This window comes from Nothobranchius furzeri, chromosome 4 (assembly GCF_043380555.1).
Source record: "Nothobranchius furzeri strain GRZ-AD chromosome 4, NfurGRZ-RIMD1, whole genome shotgun sequence".
Taxonomy (NCBI): Eukaryota; Metazoa; Chordata; class Actinopteri; order Cyprinodontiformes; family Nothobranchiidae; genus Nothobranchius; species Nothobranchius furzeri.
Genome location: NC_091744.1, coordinates 72,901,359 through 72,918,248, shown reverse-complemented (window position 1 = coordinate 72,918,248; position 16,890 = coordinate 72,901,359). Strand labels below are relative to the sequence as shown.

Genomic DNA, 16,890 nt, shown 5'->3' with positions numbered 1-16,890 from the left:
TAAAATTATTAGGATTACAAAGAATTATCAGTTTTTATGTTGTTTTTTATTGGTCAAGAAACCTTATGGCTCTCTATGGCGATGTGACTAGTCTATCCGTCCTTCCATTTTGTTCCCTCATCAATCCATGATCAGGAAGGAAATTCTCTCATTCCTCTCACCGGTAACACTCCAGCTCCTTCTGAAAGGACCCCAGTTGTTCCTGAGTCAGGGAGGCTCTACAGTCCCTTCACAGTGGAACCACCTTAAAAACCTGCAAGGAAAGCTGACCATGGAGGCATGCTAATCACATTCCCAAACCATCCCAACTGATACTTTTTGATGAAGAGGAGCAGTGGCTCTGCTTGGATATGCTACAGTGGCTTTTATGGTTACTTCCATAAGCCCATAAGCACTGCAAACAGGATCAGAGACAACAGCAGCAGAGGTGCCGCATGCCGGTAGGCAGGGCAGGCAGTCACTTGGGGCCCCCAGGCCACAAGGGGTTGTCTGCTAATCAGATGGTGGTAGGTTTGATCATGGCTTCTGCATGAGAATGCTGCTGTTGTGTCCTTGGGCAAGACACTTAACCCACCTTGCCTGCTGGTGGTGGTCAGAGGGTCCGATGGTGCCAGTGTTCAGTAGTCTTGCTCCGTCAGTGCGCCCCAGAGTAGCTGTGGCTACACTGTAGCTCCTCCTCACCAGCATGTGAATGTGTGTAAATGGGTGGATGGCTGATTGTGTTGTGAAGCGCCTTAGGGGGTTGTAGAACCATAAAGGTTTGTTTATGCTTGACACGTCCGCGAGGTCCGCACGGCTCCGCGCGGAAAAGTTGCGTCATTTTAACAACCACGCCCCTCCACCGCGCCTCCGCACGGCCCAAGATTTCCGCAACGCGCACCTCGGAAATTTTCTAACCACGCGGACGGACGGACGCGGAAAAACATGGCGGACCGGCAAGAACTAGTACGGCAGAGGTTCGTAAATACAGACATTTGTATGATTCAGCTCTCAAAGATCACCGTGATCAACATGTTGTTAATAATTCTTGGAGAGAAATAGTTCGCACTGTCGGAAAAGACGAGAACGCTGTTAAAAATGCTGAAATGCCATGTTGTAAACAGTAATTTCTACTTCTACTATGGTGTAGTGTTGGATGTATGCCGTAGAGCTCCATGCTGCCCCCTACAGTTTGGGAGAATATTGGCTCACTGCAGAGACGAGCCGCACAAACCATAAACGCTGCGAGTTGTGAAGCGCGTTCCATCCGCGAGCCGCATCACCGTGCGGAAAGTGAATGCGTCAAGCATAAACCAAGCTTAAGAAGGCGCTAAACAAATACAGACCATTTACCAACCTGTACTGGTAACAAGCTCAGCTCTTGCTTTGGTTTTGTAGGGACCAGATAAACCTTAAAAATGACCCTGGCATCCCGTCCAACAAAATGCCCCAAGGAACATGATTCAAAAGCCTCTTGCAGCGCCACAAAACAGGTGGACCAGGAAACCAAACTCCCATGTCCCCCTTAGCATCTCTGTAAGGGGGAAGATTTGGTCCACTTATTCAGGACTTGGACAAAATCTGCACAGCGGTCAACAATGAGTACGTTTACATGCAGCCAATATCCGGGTTATGATCGGGTTAAGGTCGGGATTCGGGTTTCTGAGTTGATCAGAATAACCCGTTTACAAGCATAAATAAAAAGAGTTACCCCTAACTTGCATAACCCGATTTAAATGCAGACGTTGGGGTAGCGTCAGGACGTATGGACTACGTCCAGACGCAATATGCGTCATTTCTGGTTCTTCTTGTTCCGGTATCCGTGAAAACAACATGTTTCCCAGTTCGGAAGAGATGGTGACCGTGTTTGTTTGCACTTTAGTTTCCTCGTCACTCTAAAAGTGTGGTGCTGTGCCGCGACTCGCCATTTTGCCCCCAACTTGTTGTTTACTTCTGGTGTTCTGGCACATACAAGACGTCTCGCTACTCAAAAGACCAAGATTCTTTGCGAACAGAGCATGCGCAGAACACACGCTTTGATGGGGATATCCCGATATGCGTTTCCACGACCAAACATTCGGGTTAGAAAAGGGTTACCCCAGGTGTAGTAACCGGGTTTTAAAAAACCCGTTTATGAGCATATCCGGGTTTTTAGCGGTGTTTACAAGGACCTGCGGAACTGGGTTATTGTGAATATTCGGGTTTTAAAAGGGTTACTGGCTGCATGTAAACGCACTGATTGTGGCTAAACAGACTTAAGGTACATGAATAAGTTTAGTATTAAACACTATTACTCTAATTTCTCTGATAGTGATGCATTTGTTTACTTTTTGTCTGTAGCTCAATACCTTTGCACTGCACCACACACCATATTATTAACAGTGCATGATGTTTTGAGCACTACTCCAGCTCTGGCCAAAGTTGATGGTGGGAACTCGCCATGTTTGCCCACAGGCTTTGTAATGATTTGAATTGACTTCTGATTGGCCAATTGTACTGCACAGCTTATTTTAGTTAAATGCCTCTTTGGTTGCAGATCATGAGAGAGCAGGAACAGGCGGCTCCGTTTGCCAAATAAACACGTTTACTGACGATGCTGGTAATGATCTCATTACATTGAGCCAATACACCTGTGTACAGGCGGGGTGGGGGATCCAGAGAGGGGGCGCCGGGCCAGGGAGGACAAACAAAGCGTGAAATCACTAAATCACACTCATTATTGTGGGATATCAGCAGGGCCAGGATCCTAATGTACCATGAAGAGCATTCACTGCTTAATGGACATTTTACACATTTTTTATGCTTTTTTATACATTACGGTAAAACACAATTTCTGCACACACTTACTGTATTCGTGTGCAAGCTGAAAGTGAAGGAAAATGCAATCAAATGTTCATCTTTGTCATCTCTCAGGGTCTCAGAATGCTCCGGTTACACGTGCTCCTCTGTTTGTGTTTCTGAGTTCACCGTGGTGTTCCATAATTAGACAGAAACAAACCTGGACGAGCTCTGCAGCCTAGCAGGCCCGACGCCGCGTGATGTAAAACAGCTCACGGCGTCTGTCGATCCGGCAGAGAAAAAAAGAAACCGCCGTCTGACCTCCTGTCATGTAGCGCCATCAGCGTCCCGTGCTGAAACAGGATCCTCTGGTTGTACACCTGACCAGGAACTAATTTCACCGCAGCCCTCTCTAACAGTAAACACGGGCGAGGGGGCGGAGAGTCTCTGTTACGGCATCGCCGTTCTCGTTATTTCACAATTAATGTCAAGCCCCTGTTATTTGTCATTGCAAATACATGGCTTCTGCGTGGCTGCTGTTGTCGCTGCCATATTCTAATTTGTTCTCCATTATGGAAAACACTGGTGTCGATTAATTTCACTTTCATGGTTTGTACACACAACAAGTGAGTGTGAGGTGTTGTTGTTTACCAGAAGCTGCTGCTCTTGTCCAATTTAAACAAGCTGGAGAAGATTCTTTTGAACCGTGCCATGTTTGGAAAAAGTATGTTTTCACTTTATTAATGTACTTCACCCACAATACCAGACAAATCAATCATTTATTCATGCTTGTTTGTGTAAAGATTGATTTAAATTCATTTTCCTATATCATTAAATCTTTGTCAGTTGCTTAGTCAATCAAGCTCAGTAGCTTTATAATATATTGTTTTAATATTTCCTTAATTGAAGTTAAGCCAGAAAGAGCATTCATGTATGTATTGTAGGGGTTGTATGAACTTGTCGACTAGTCGACCTCACTGCTCTGTAGTGACTTTTTATGCCTGTCATCGACTAGTCGCTGTCACGTGATAATGACCGGCAACATGCAGTCCTCGGAAAAGACAGCAGGTGACGAGCTCCTGCGCGTCAGGAGGCGACACGCTGTGCCAGAGCGTCGGTACTGACACCAGCCGTAAAACGGACATTTAACCAAATTGTGACCTTTACCCTATTACAATTTAACCTTCCCCTCACCCCCATCCTAACCTTAACCAGCGTGCACATGCAAAGCTCTGATTGTTGACGCGCTCCAGACATCTGCGTCCTGAGCACGGCCACAGTAACATTATCAAATCAGGTGTCGCCACCTCAAAGACAAATTTAACACGCGATCGTTCATGTCGGCTTATTTCCTTTTATGTTTTCTGTCTTTTATTTGTGCCTGATGCGTTTCGCTGCTGTGGAGCGGGGCGCATCACCTTGTCCTCCGGTGACGCACCTCACCGGTGTGGCCAGCGCGCACCCCGCTGTTTTTGCGGTCGGTAGATCTTTTAGAACTACAGTTCAAAGGTAACTCATAAGGTGAATATATATGAAGCCATGTAGCAGTTTTTCTTTAGGATTGAGAGGAGATGCAGGAAGATAATAAAGAGACTGGACAGAAAAATAGTCAAATAAAAACAAGTTAGTTCAGGGGTGTCAAACTCAAACTCACAAGGGGCCGAAATGAAACTCTGGGACGGAGTCGAGGGCCAAACTTAATATTTTTTGAAAAAGTGACGGCAAATTTGCACATTTTCTTTATCAACATATATGCAATTTTGAACCTTTAAATTTGGAAACAAACATATTTCTGCATTAACACTGAATGTGGAATAACCAAATTACACACGAGCAAGTCAGTTACAAATAAAACACATCAGTGGTATTCATTACTTGTGGTATAATCAGCATTTTTAAAATCTATTCAGGATTTATGTTTTCTTGTTTATTCATTTTTCTTATTTTTTTATTCCTTTTTTTCTCCTGTAATAAGTGTCATCACTGCTGTGACGTCTAGCTTTCCCCACTGAGGAACAATAAAGGGATTTTCTATTCTATTCATCTATCTGCAGCCTTTCCACTTCCTGTTTACTGTAGGTTAAATCTTTTCTCACGTGCCAACAACAAAATAAAAATATCATTTTATCTTAAATGAAAATGCAACATCTCACCTGTTAACTTTCATGTTTTGGAGCAGAAAAAGAGCATAAAACCAACATATTTAAAGCTCAGTTTGCTCCACTGGTTTACTGTGATGCTCACCTGTTCCAGCCAGATACCTGCATCATGGGGTTGATCCGAGCTGAGGAGGAGACTCCTGTTGTTTTGTTCATCTTCATCATAATAATGACAACATTAGATGACAACAGGTGCTCACATAGGTTTGTGCTGATGAACATGTCTGAGCTGCTTGACCACGTTGTTGTGTGTCGGGGAGGAAACACAACGACAGCAACCACAGAGCCGTGCTAGTTTGAGCGTGTCGCTGTTCGCTGGAGTTATATCAGCTCTGTCTGGACGTTAGTTGGAAAACTTTCTCTTTCAGTCGTGAACACATTACTGAGCGGCTAGAATCTCCGTTTCTGGGCTTCAACGTCAGAAAATAGCTGAGTGAACTCGGCGCTGAGTGAGAGGAGTGTAGTCTGTCCGAGACAGCGGAGCTGCAGACACCGGCAGCAGGCGCTGAAAAAAACACAAAGGAGGGGGCGCGTCGGCTCCGCGCTGACGCCGCAAAGCATCATGGGAGTTGACGTCTTTGCAGTAAAATTGGCCAGCGGGCCAGTTTTAATATATTTTTGATATTTATCTCGCGGGCCACATAAAAATGCTCCGCGGGCCGCATCTGGCCCGCGGGCCTTGAGTCTGACTTATGTGAGTTAGTTTTTGTACCTGGTGGTTGCAGCAATCAGACACCATTGAAGGTAATCAGAAGTGAGGAACAGGAAATGACTCGATTTTCATTACTTGACTGTCAACTTAAAAAAAATTAAGTCATGCAGCCCCTAATGTATTGTATGCAAAGGGCTGCAGTAAAGTCCGTTTGCATATCAGACGTTATCCAATAGGATCACTGAACCCAAAAAGGAGGTTCAGTCTAAAATGCTGTGTTAGTTAAACTTTGTGCATGTAAAATAAAATAAAAAATACACAGTGTAAACAATTCTATCCTATCCAGATTCTCGTCTTTTTCTTGCGTATAAACTCACAGTTCAAGTCACCAGGACCTTTGTGTACGTGCAACAGATGTTCTTGTCTTTTTTCATGCACACATGGCCAGTAAAGCTATAACATTTCAATAAATTGCCAGGATTTATAAACGGATGAGTTTAAGATACTTTTATTTCTTTCTTTGTTGCTCTGTTAATTTTTATCCCAGTTACTAGGAAGTTTCTGCTCTAGAGTAAATTGTGCATTTTTTTGTGTTCCACAGTCATCTTTATATGTGCGTCCTTATTTATTAGTTTGAAAAAAGACAAAAATTGTAAGTTAATCCTTCTGCAGGATTGATTATTTAGCTGTATTTCTGCACCTTTGTGCAAGTTTTCATACCAAAAACATGAAAAGTAATATAAGTTTAATTATAAGTTGTTTTTGCAAATGGAGTCAGTTTTTGTTCTTAAAAGAACAAAATAACATCTAATAATGTTCAAGAAATGTGTGGAAAAATGACAAATTTTTGTTTCTAAATCAAGTATTAAAAAAACTTTAAAATAAAAACACATTTAGAATTTTTTTGCTGCCTCTCATCAAGACAAAACTCCTTCAAAATAGAGAATACCTGGTCTACTCGGCAGAGAAGGTCACATTATTATTATTATTGTGCAATTATGTAGATAGATTCATTGAGAAAATGCCAACAGTTTGGCAGTCAGAAAATGTATCAACAGTTTCTTCCTAAAGGCTGCTCCCTTTCCTGCAAGTTTAAAGTATTTTTTTATTCCAGCTGTCACACAGCCTATTTTTTCCCTGTCGTCTTGTTTTTATTTTCACTTCCATTTCCTGTGAGTGAAATGATCTTCACTCTCAGCCAGTCTCCTTCATTACACCTAATAAGGTGTCATATAATTTCATTTCCATGCTTCACTTGTCAGAAAGGGATTCCAATCCTGCTCCAATTTTGAGTTTTAATAGATATTAGTCCTTAGCACTCTTCTAACAATTAAACCTCCCAGTTTTGCTCTTAATGAAAATCAGATTAAGACATATAATCTAATTACAGTCTGTATTAATCCACCCTCTGATGCACTCTGCCTACTGCTCTGCCTCCTCACATCCTCTTTGCCACAATCAGTTACCGAGCCTGACAGAATGTCAATCAAGTCCTTATAAATAAATATAAATAATAAAAGAGCTCGGCTTTCTCTTTGTCTGATAAATGCAGCCTTGTGCATTTGAACCTATCCTTGAAACTGTGCGGGTTAATAAATGTCAAAAGTAATAAAAAATTATGGTTAAGGAAGAAAGTTAACCTCATAAATTAATTCAACCTACAGGATGAAATGACCCATTTAGACTTATAATTTAGAAATGAACTTCTCCCCCTCTATCAGGAGTTTTTGTCAGTTTTATCGTGACTACATGATTTGGATGGGGCCGTGAAGTAGACTCGGACTGATAAATTCCCCGCGTATATCTGCGGTTTCTGTGGGGAGAGCGGCTCTTATCAGAGGCCCTTTTGATGTGCTGAAATCTGTCGCACCGAGACTCGTTTGGATCTGCGTGTTGTGTTTCTGTTGCTCTTTTGACTTCTTTCATTATGCTTTCTTAATTGCTGTCGTCGCTGTGTAATTATTATTAACGTCATTAACAGCTGATTCCTGCCTCTCCAAACAGCGTCAGCAGCAATCGTGCTTTTGGGGTAGCTGGTGGTCAAATTCAGAAACTAAATCTAAGATGAGGACGAAAAAGTCTGGAACCACAATCAGTTTCATCACTTCAGAGAGAAATGATGAACTCGCCCCGCTAGACTGCTGCGTTACTCAATGAAATGAAATTATATGGAAAATTGATAGAGATTTTAGCTTGCATCCCCCCTCTACCTCATTAGATTGAACTCAGTAGAATTAAAGATATTTTCAGAAAGAGCCTAATATTTGAAGCCTTGCTTATGTTCACCCTTCTTACTTTCCTCTCCTTTTGCTTTCATGTCTTCGTCTGTTCTTCCCTCGTGTCCCGTCTCAGGCTTTGAGACGGCCAGGTCCTTTGCTCTACATGGTGCCCGTGTGATCTTGGCCTGCCGGAACTTGTCTCGCGCCAGCAAGGCGGCTAACCTAATTCAGCAGGAGTGGGTAAGTGAGACATTATGTGCGACCACTGTGTTTATAATTTTTTTAATTCAATTTTTTTTATTTGAGAATGGGAAATAAGCCAGTCTGACAGCCAGGAGGCTATTTTTGAAATCATGATACAATATGAAATGAAAGAGATAAAAAAAAATCATATTTCTGTGCTTTTCCTTTCTCAGAGCTCTCCACAGACGTTTAATTTAACACTTAATCTTAATTTTGCATCATTTAACACATCAGGATCAAATAAACAAACTTCCTATCAAACATTGCTTCCTGTGTCAAGCGGTGTCTCAAAACTAGAATAATTACCATCCATCCATTTTCATCCACTCATCAGGTTGCGAAGGCAGTTAAAGCACAGAGGCCCAGACTTCTCTCTCCCCAGCCACTTGGGCCAGCTCCCCTGGGGGAACCCCAAGGCATTCTCTGGCCAGAACATAGTCCCTTCAGTGTGTCCTGGTTCTTCCTTTAAGTCTCCTCCCAGTTGGACCAGATCCCCGATCCACCTCAACTGGCTCCTCTCGATGTGGAGGAGCAGCAGCTCTATTCTGAGCCCCTCCCAAATGACCGAGCTTCACACCCTATCTCTAAGGGAGAGCCCAGCCATCTTGCGGAGAAAACTTATTTCGGCTGCTTGTATCTGCAGTCTCATTCTTTCGGTCACTACCCAAAGCTCGTGGCCAGGTGAGGGTAGGAACGCAGACTGACCGATAAATCGAGAGCTTCGCTTTCTGGCCCAGCTCTCTCTTCACCCGACAGACCGGTACAACGTCCGCATCACTGCCGACGCAGCACCAATCTGCCTGTCGATCTCACGCTCCAGCTTTCCCTCACTCGTGAACAAGACCCTGAGATACTTTAACTACTCAACTTGGGGCAGGATATAAGGCATTCTACCCTTTTCTGACTCAAGACCATGGACTCAGATCTAGAAAAGTAAATACATAGTTGTTTTTAAAACAGACTCCAAATTAGCTTTTTTTCATGACTTAAAAATATTACAAGCTCTGATTTTACTCTTGTTGAATCTAATTTGAGAAGCTTTCATTTTATTTACGTTGAGATAATCATAAAGCAAGAGAGTAATTCATATATTCTAATAAAAATGAACACATTTAATCATTTTAAAGAGAGCATATTATACAAAAACCATCTTTTACATCATTTTGTACTGCCCCTGTAAACCCTCCAAACATGGAAAAAATCTCATCCATCTGTTTTCTGTCCGTGTTTGGTTTTGGGTAGGGATGCACCGATCAGGTTTTTTGCTGCCGATCACCGATACCGATATCAAAGAATGCTGATCACCGATACCGATCACCGATACCGATCACGTGGATTGGCCAGAAATTTTCTACAACATTATAATGAGTGCTACAAACTACATAATCTGGGAATAAAGGAAATGTAACCTAATCTAAAATGGTCTGTATTAGGGTTGTCACGGTGTGAAAATTTAACCTCACGGTTATTGTGACCAAAATTACCACGGTTTTCGGTATTATCGCGGTATTTTTTTTAAACGTGCTACATTTTCACACAATTAAATAAACCCTGTATGTCAGGAAATATTGTCCTCAGTTTGTGTCTAAATTTTGCCTAAAATGTGTTATTTTGTAATTATGTTGTTTATTTGTTTACATTTTTCCCCTTTAGTCTTTAAAATACCAATATTTGCCCATAACTTCGTATTTTATGTCTGTTTGATGTCATCATTTAAAAATATTAGATCAGATGATACTCAGTACTCAAGTAGTCTTCTAATCAGAAACTTTTTTTTACCCTTACTTGAGCAATCCGTATTTCATGAAAATATTGTCCTCGGTTTGTGTCCTTACCAGTGAGCTTTGCAGATGTGGGAAAATGTCATCAGGCAGTAATCATTGTTAAATTCATAATTATTCTCGGAGAGAGACCAACTCTTATCGGCCCCTGGGAGCCCCGTAATGCATAGCGTCATTTCAACATGGGGGTGTCCGCGACACGGTTTATATGCAGGTAGCGGCGCTGCGGCTGCTTGATATAGCGACTCATTGCATTCTCCCTCAACCCAAATCCTCGGATCACGCATTTTAGCTAAAACGCTAACGTTAACTTGCCTTGCGTTGACTGTAGAGTTGTGGGTGATGGTCACGCAGATGTGTCATGAGATAAGAAGCGTTGCTGCCTTTCACAGACACTTTTTCTGCTCGTGCTGCAAACAGAATAGCCGCCCGTCTTCTATAAACTCCCTCGGCATTCTTCAAATATCTAAAATATGCCCGTACTTCCGACTTTGTCTTTTTTGAGGGATAATAAATGTCCTCCTGAGCGCTGCCGTCTCCTCCTTTGACCATTATTTCAGCTTTAGCTTCAAGAAAGTTTTGTTGTAAACAAAGCGTGTATGTGCCGCTGGCAACTTCTGCAGATGATACGGTGGCTGGTAAGGATCACCGCGCCTACACCGCAGCCATGGTAAACCCACCAAGATAATATAGTTTTTTAAAAACAAGACGGTTATTATTGTCAACTTTTTTTTTTTTTTTTTTTTTACCGGGGTTTAGCGCTACACTGGTTACCGTGACAACCCTACCTGATCGGTTTGCTTTGATCTATTTTGAAAATTCCGATCAAAACCGATAGGGGCGCTATCGGCCGATTACGATCAAATGCCGATCCATCGGTGCATCCCTAGTTTTGGGAATTATGTGCCTAAAACAAGCCGTTTCAAAAAGTCCTTGTTTGAGATGTCACAAATTTGAGTTGAACCACCTCTCATGTTCAAGAGAGGTGGCCCCTCCCACTACAAGCCCCCCCCCCCCCCCCCCCCCCAGATATCAGAGCTTCTCAGCTAATAGCAGCCTGAGTGGGGAATGGGTGGGTGTGGCCAGCTCCAGTTTGCCCTGAAAGGGCTCATTCTGGAAGGTACTAAAATGTCAAGAATGAAACTGCTGAAATGGTGTTATGTTCTCAAAGGTTCATAAAATTAAAAAAAAAAAAAACAATGCAAGGTACACTATGATAAGATTGTGGCAGGCATGGTTTTAGAGTAGAATATGGTTATTTAAACATTATATTCAAAATTGTAGCAACAAAGTTAAAACGTTTGAATTTAACTGCAGTTCACAGGAACAATGAGAAACCCTCAGTCTCTGAGAATGGAGTTAAACAGAGGGAGGGGGAGGAAAAGTGAGAGGGCATCTGATAATTACCTGAGATTATTGCTCTAATATCGCTGCACTTGTGACATGTCACCAGATTTACGAGTTTGGGAAAATAAACAAGCAAAATGTGGGTGCTGGAGCAGAAAGAATAAGCCATTAGCACTGGGTTGATTACAGAGAGCAGGACTTGAAGATGGAGGAGAGCGAGTGCTCAGCGCAGATATGAGAAGAAAGGCTGAGAGGGAGGAAAAAAGAGAGAGAGAGAGAGAGAGGGGGGGGGGGGGGGGAGACAAACGCCTCTGAGCGTGAGTAGATCTACAGTGTTTAAACTCGCCAAACTCCCTAATTGAAGTATGCCCCTGGGGCTGTCAGTGCTGCTCCACACTGTGAAATCCACTGCTTTGTTTAAATGGGTGAGGAAAAGCTCCCAGTACCACAATCTGTACTACAATTGATTTTCCAGCTTCACACCTGCCACAGATTCATCTACGACACTAAATGTAGGTGAATTAACAAATGGGAGTAGCGTAGAATTCCTTTTTAGGAATAAATGAGGGATGGAAATGATTATCTTACGTTTTTCTATTGAACTCTCGCGCTCCGTAGGCAGACTCTCCTGCAATTTAAGTACTGAATTAAGAGTTTGGTGTAGTCTGAATAAAGAGACGGGGCAGTAAATTAGTATTTCTGAAACGGTCTCTCCTTATTTCCTTCTCGGGGAATCTCCCCGTTACAGGCTAATGAATAAAAGTCACAATATCAGAATAAATCTTTGCAGCAATTCTCTCCCCCCCCCCCCTTTTGGAGACATTATTAATAGATTCATGAGAAGAATGGAGAGGAGGATTAATCTTTAAGGTGATGGATGGCCTCTGCTTACCTTCCCATGCTCCTATGTTAAGGTCATTTTGATAAGTGAGTATATTTTGGGGTCCTCTGTAGAAAAGGTCACCATATCTACTTCCAGGTCCCTTCCAGAGTTCCGCTCTGGCTGCCAGGAGGGGAGCTGCCATCCCGATTGTAAGACCTCTCACCTCTAACTACCTGCTTAGTATAACTAGGAACTCTCTTTTTCTCCAACTCTTTCTTTTTTTTTTAGTTCTGTCCTTCTGAGTGGGAGGGCTTTGGTACTCAGAGGTGAGAGTGATTGCCCGCACCATTTGCGAGGCGGTGCGGTTCAATGCAGCACCGTGTACTGATAGGGTGTATAACCGTGAGGTCAGCGATGGAAAATGGGGAGGTCAGAACGGCTAGGAAGAGCTGGGTCAGAGGGCTCATCCTTCCCAGCCGATCGTGCCGTGTTTCACCAGTGAAGAACAATACACTGAATGGAACATTCCTGGAAGAGAAGCGTCCGTCCTGTACCTAACGTACCTAATCATTAATCTCTTCATCTGCACAGGCCCAATCTGAGCTTTCTCTTTTTGTTTTAAACTGAGTTGAAACCTCTCCAGCAGCCTCATTAGAAGTGTTAAGAGTGGCAAAGAGGGGGTGAACATTTAGCTTGTGATTGTGTTCTACAATAAGCTCAGTGATAGTTGCTTTCATAGGGTTCAAGAGGGGCTGGATTCTACAGGCTGTGATGAAGCCTCAGTAAAACCAGAGTATTAGAGAGGAGGAGAGAAACACAGACAGAGAAGGAACAAAACGCAGTGGTTCCACACATGTTGCATGAATTATCCCAACCTGTCAGGTGGAGTCTTTTTATTCTTCTTCAGGCATAAAAAGTAAAAATTTGAACTTCATTTTTTCAAATGAATTGCCAAAAAGATTAATTTGTTTTCATGCATTTTGCCTTTTAAAGTTGCTGTTTGGCAAACAAATTATTAAAGCCCTAGCGGTCCTTAAAGGAATGCTCATTAAATACTTTGATTATAGCAGAGATTCAAACTAAGATCCTCTTATATTAAGGAATTAAGTTCTTTTTCTCTTTTTTAATAAAACCTTATGACGTAACGTTGCACAATCTTGTGCAAAATAACAAGATCTTACACAATCTGTGTGCTTTGAGAAGGACTCTCAGCTTTGACCTACATGAAATTGTAGCTCATTATCTGTAGAAGTGAGTTAAAGACATTTTTGTGTTGGCTAAGTGAAACTGGGGAGGCCATCTTGAATTGGATTGACTTGATGCAAGCTTTTTAACTTTCTGATGGTAGCCAGTATTATTATTGCATATAAGGGTTCTGTCTGGTCATTTGGACTTCCTCCCATAGACCAAAATATGGATAGGTTGTTATGTTGGGCAAATATTTATCTTTTATGTGTAATATATTGGCATCGGACAGCATACCTCTCTAGTACAGCTGATTTAAAGTCAGCCATATGCAGCCTGATGCTTTTGCAGGATCTTACTAATAATTTCTGCATAATAAATACTCTCTATTCAAAAGTTAAGTCTTGGTTCTCAGAGGTATTTTATTGCTTTCATGTGAGCTTTTCCCTTGATTTGCCAAAGTAACTTTGTTGTTGACCTATACCTACATAACCCCTGCAACCTGCAGTCCAGCCTTGGGCGTCTTATTCGGCTGCTAAGTTGGTGTACCGCAGTCTGTTGCACATGTACACCTCATAGATTGCATGCTCCCTAGGGACCGTCAATTCAGTGACGTAAGGGGGGATTTGACGCAATTTGGATCAGAGTCCAAATCAGGAGATATGCGGTACATTTTTGGATTTTCCCTTTCTCGGACAAAGAAAGGACATTCTCGGGATGCTGTAAGATTGTTGGGGGTTTGTGTATTGATTGATACTCTCTTGTTGTCAATTTCAGCTACCAGATGTTTTAGTACCTGGTTTTGTCACCAGGTGTACCTTCCTTGTGTTAAGCCGGATGTGCAGATATGCTTGAGGGTTGCAGGAGCTTTTGCAAAACAGAAAGTAGCACATTATTCAGCCGACATTTTTTTATTGACCTGTTTTGCATATTTAATACTTGGTCAGTGATTTGATTTGTTTGATTAACTTCAGCTAAATGTTTGATTTTAATACTGAGCAGTGCACAGAGTTCGCAATCAGAAAAGAACATTTTAGCACACAAACAAGATGGGATTCATGTAGATATCAGCCGTGAAAATCAGTCCTAAAAATCTGCTGCACATATTGGTCATTCGCTCTACATATTGGCATAGAAAACCCCATATCGGTCTATCTCCAGACTAAAAATGCAATAAGCTACATGGAAATAAAAAGAAACATAAAACTCCACATTTAGGTAAGTTTATTTTCGGCATGCGATCGACCAGACCCGCTAAAACCCCTCCAAAAGTAACGAGCCAAACAACTTCAGAACGAGAGAAGGAAACCTTTAGTCTCTGCTGCTCTTGGCCTTTGCTTTGACTACCTGCTATTTTCAGTAATCCCGCTAACCTCACCATCTCCCATTCCACTCACAGTCCAAGCAGGTTAAGTTGCTGGTTAACTACTAAAGTGTTGCCTGCGTGCTGGAGATTTATTTTTCCTGATTGCTTTTAAAATTATGCTTATCTTTTACTTCGAGATCTTCCTCTGAGAGTTGTAATGGACTCCCATGAGAAGCTGTGTGCTGCTTGGTGGGCCAACCAAGGCCCTTGGCCCCTGAGTGGAATACAATATACCCACATGCACACGTGTTCCATGGTCTTATTTCGTAATTTCTTTCCTTTTTGTTAATCCAAAATGCTCATTTCCCTCACTGCCTCTTTTCTACAACACATGCTAATGAGATGCTTTGTAAGGGCGTTAATTAGCGAGTTAGTCACTGATTGCTGTGCTTGTTTTTGCTGTGTGTGTGTGTGTGTGTGTGTGTGTGTGAGTGTGTGTGGGGCGTGGGGTATTAATATGGCTGCACGCCGCTGTGGAGAGTTCTGTCAGGGTCTGCTCTGGAACCAATTAGGCTAAAGCTCAGTGTCCACTGAGGCTGCTGGGAGAAAAAATGCCTGCTGCTTGCAATGTCAAACAGCAACATTAACACAGGCCATAGAAGCAGAGTGAGACAGGCAGACAGAGCTGATCTATGCTGGAAAAATATAAGATGATTTAAAATTTGTCTGCTGAGAAGCGAAAACCCAGCATCAACAAACAGATGAGAGCAGGGGACGGGGTTGGGATTGAGTAGATTATGCCACATGCAATAATAAGGGGTGCAAATTTCATGATGAGTTCCTTATTTCCTCTCAAAAAACTCCTCCTCTTGTTGATCATTTTATTTCTCAGAAACCTTGCTGCCTCCTCCACGTCACCTTTAACCAGAATCCCTTTGGTTGGGGGGAGTGAAATGGGGAATACTTATCGGTGTGTGCCTGCTTTTGTTCATTTGCCTGCTGCATAACCCCGTGTGTCAGCCTGTCAGGCCCTCTGCCCCGCCGGCCACCGTGCCCTGCCACGCTACAGCCAAGCTCTTCTCGTTGAGGCCAACAGGAAGCGACACATGTGAAATGCTGACCTGGTTAGTTGCAGCCCCTCCAGGGCCTCAGGATGCAACTCTTTTTGTCATCATTCCTCTATCTTACCTCACAGCGAGGCTTTTTGTGTCCTCTCTGCACTCACCTTTTGATTCCCAGCTACTTTTTCTTTTTCTTTTCCTAAAATGATCAAGGAAGCTGCAGCCCATTTCCCAGGTCACTGAGCAGGCCTGTAGGACTCTCCAGTCTTCCATAAAGCCCAGTAGATCACAGTTAGTCATTTTTATTTCTTCCCGGGTTTAATCGTAAGCCTTTAATTTTTTTTGATAACACGATTTCACAGATTCTTTGTTTTAATTTAACATAAAAGCAAGGTTATACTCTTGAATACATTAGCTCTAGGAGAGGGGGGGTGTCTCGTATTTCCTGAATAAGACACTTTTCCTTTGCATATCAGGATCATGCTTCTGCGTCTCCAGGGGCACATTCCCGTACCCCTTTATCTGCTTGTTTGTTTTCTACATGCAGTCTGTTGTTGATCTGGGAATAAAAAAAGGCTAATTTGTCCTCGATTGTTTTCCATCACAACTCAGTGAAAGAACAGAAAGGACGGATGAAAGGAGGAGTGGCTGTAATTTCAATATAAATACGAAATCCCGCATTTTTTTTAACTCCAAATTGACCCAAATCAGATTTTTCTGAAATTCAACCACCCATAAGAAACCATAAAAGGACTTCCTGTAATACACGGCTGAGGATTTCTTTATAATGCAGGTGAACGTTCCAATTCAGCTTTTGGGAACAGGGAGGGTGTGTGTAGCAGAAAGTGCTACTACAGAGTTGAATACCTTGAACTTTTACAGGAGTAAGCGTTTTGTGAGCGTTCATGATTTTGCATGTATGTAATACACTCGGAAAGTTCAGTGAGTATGCACACATAGGTGCTTGCACGCTGCACACACCCATCCACATGGCATGTATTTAAATGCTTGATTATGCATTTTGCATAGCTTTGGGACATGCATCACTCTTCCCAGACTGCTAATAAAGTGACCAGGGAGATGGGGAACCTAAATGAATCCTAAAGTGCCTTGCTTGCATTCCTCACCCTCACCCTCTCCCTCACTGCTCTGCTTAGTTATTCCAGCCCATCACAGAAAGCTGCGCGCCGCTCGGCTCTGTTCCTCCTTATGTCTGTCTGCTGTAGCCAGGTGCTCTGTCTCCTGAAGAGGTGTGGCCTCCTCCTAATTGCCTGGACCACAGTGAACTATGGGCAAACGCTCTGAGTGAAGGAGCACCGCGGAGGAATAATTTTGAATAAATCACATAGTTAGCTCG

At 42.6% G+C, this 16,890-nt stretch overlaps 1 protein-coding gene across 1 annotated transcript in view; it reads left to right on the top strand.

The window, feature by feature from the left end:
• The window catches only part of wwox (WW domain containing oxidoreductase), a 173,700-nt gene that overhangs the window by 16,331 nt on the left and 140,479 nt on the right, over positions 1–16,890 (top strand). The window contains exon 5 of the mRNA XM_015964707.3: positions 7,921–8,027. Within this exon, the coding sequence (XP_015820193.1) occupies positions 7,921–8,027 (107 nt within the window). The remainder of the gene's footprint in view (positions 1–7,920; positions 8,028–16,890) is intronic.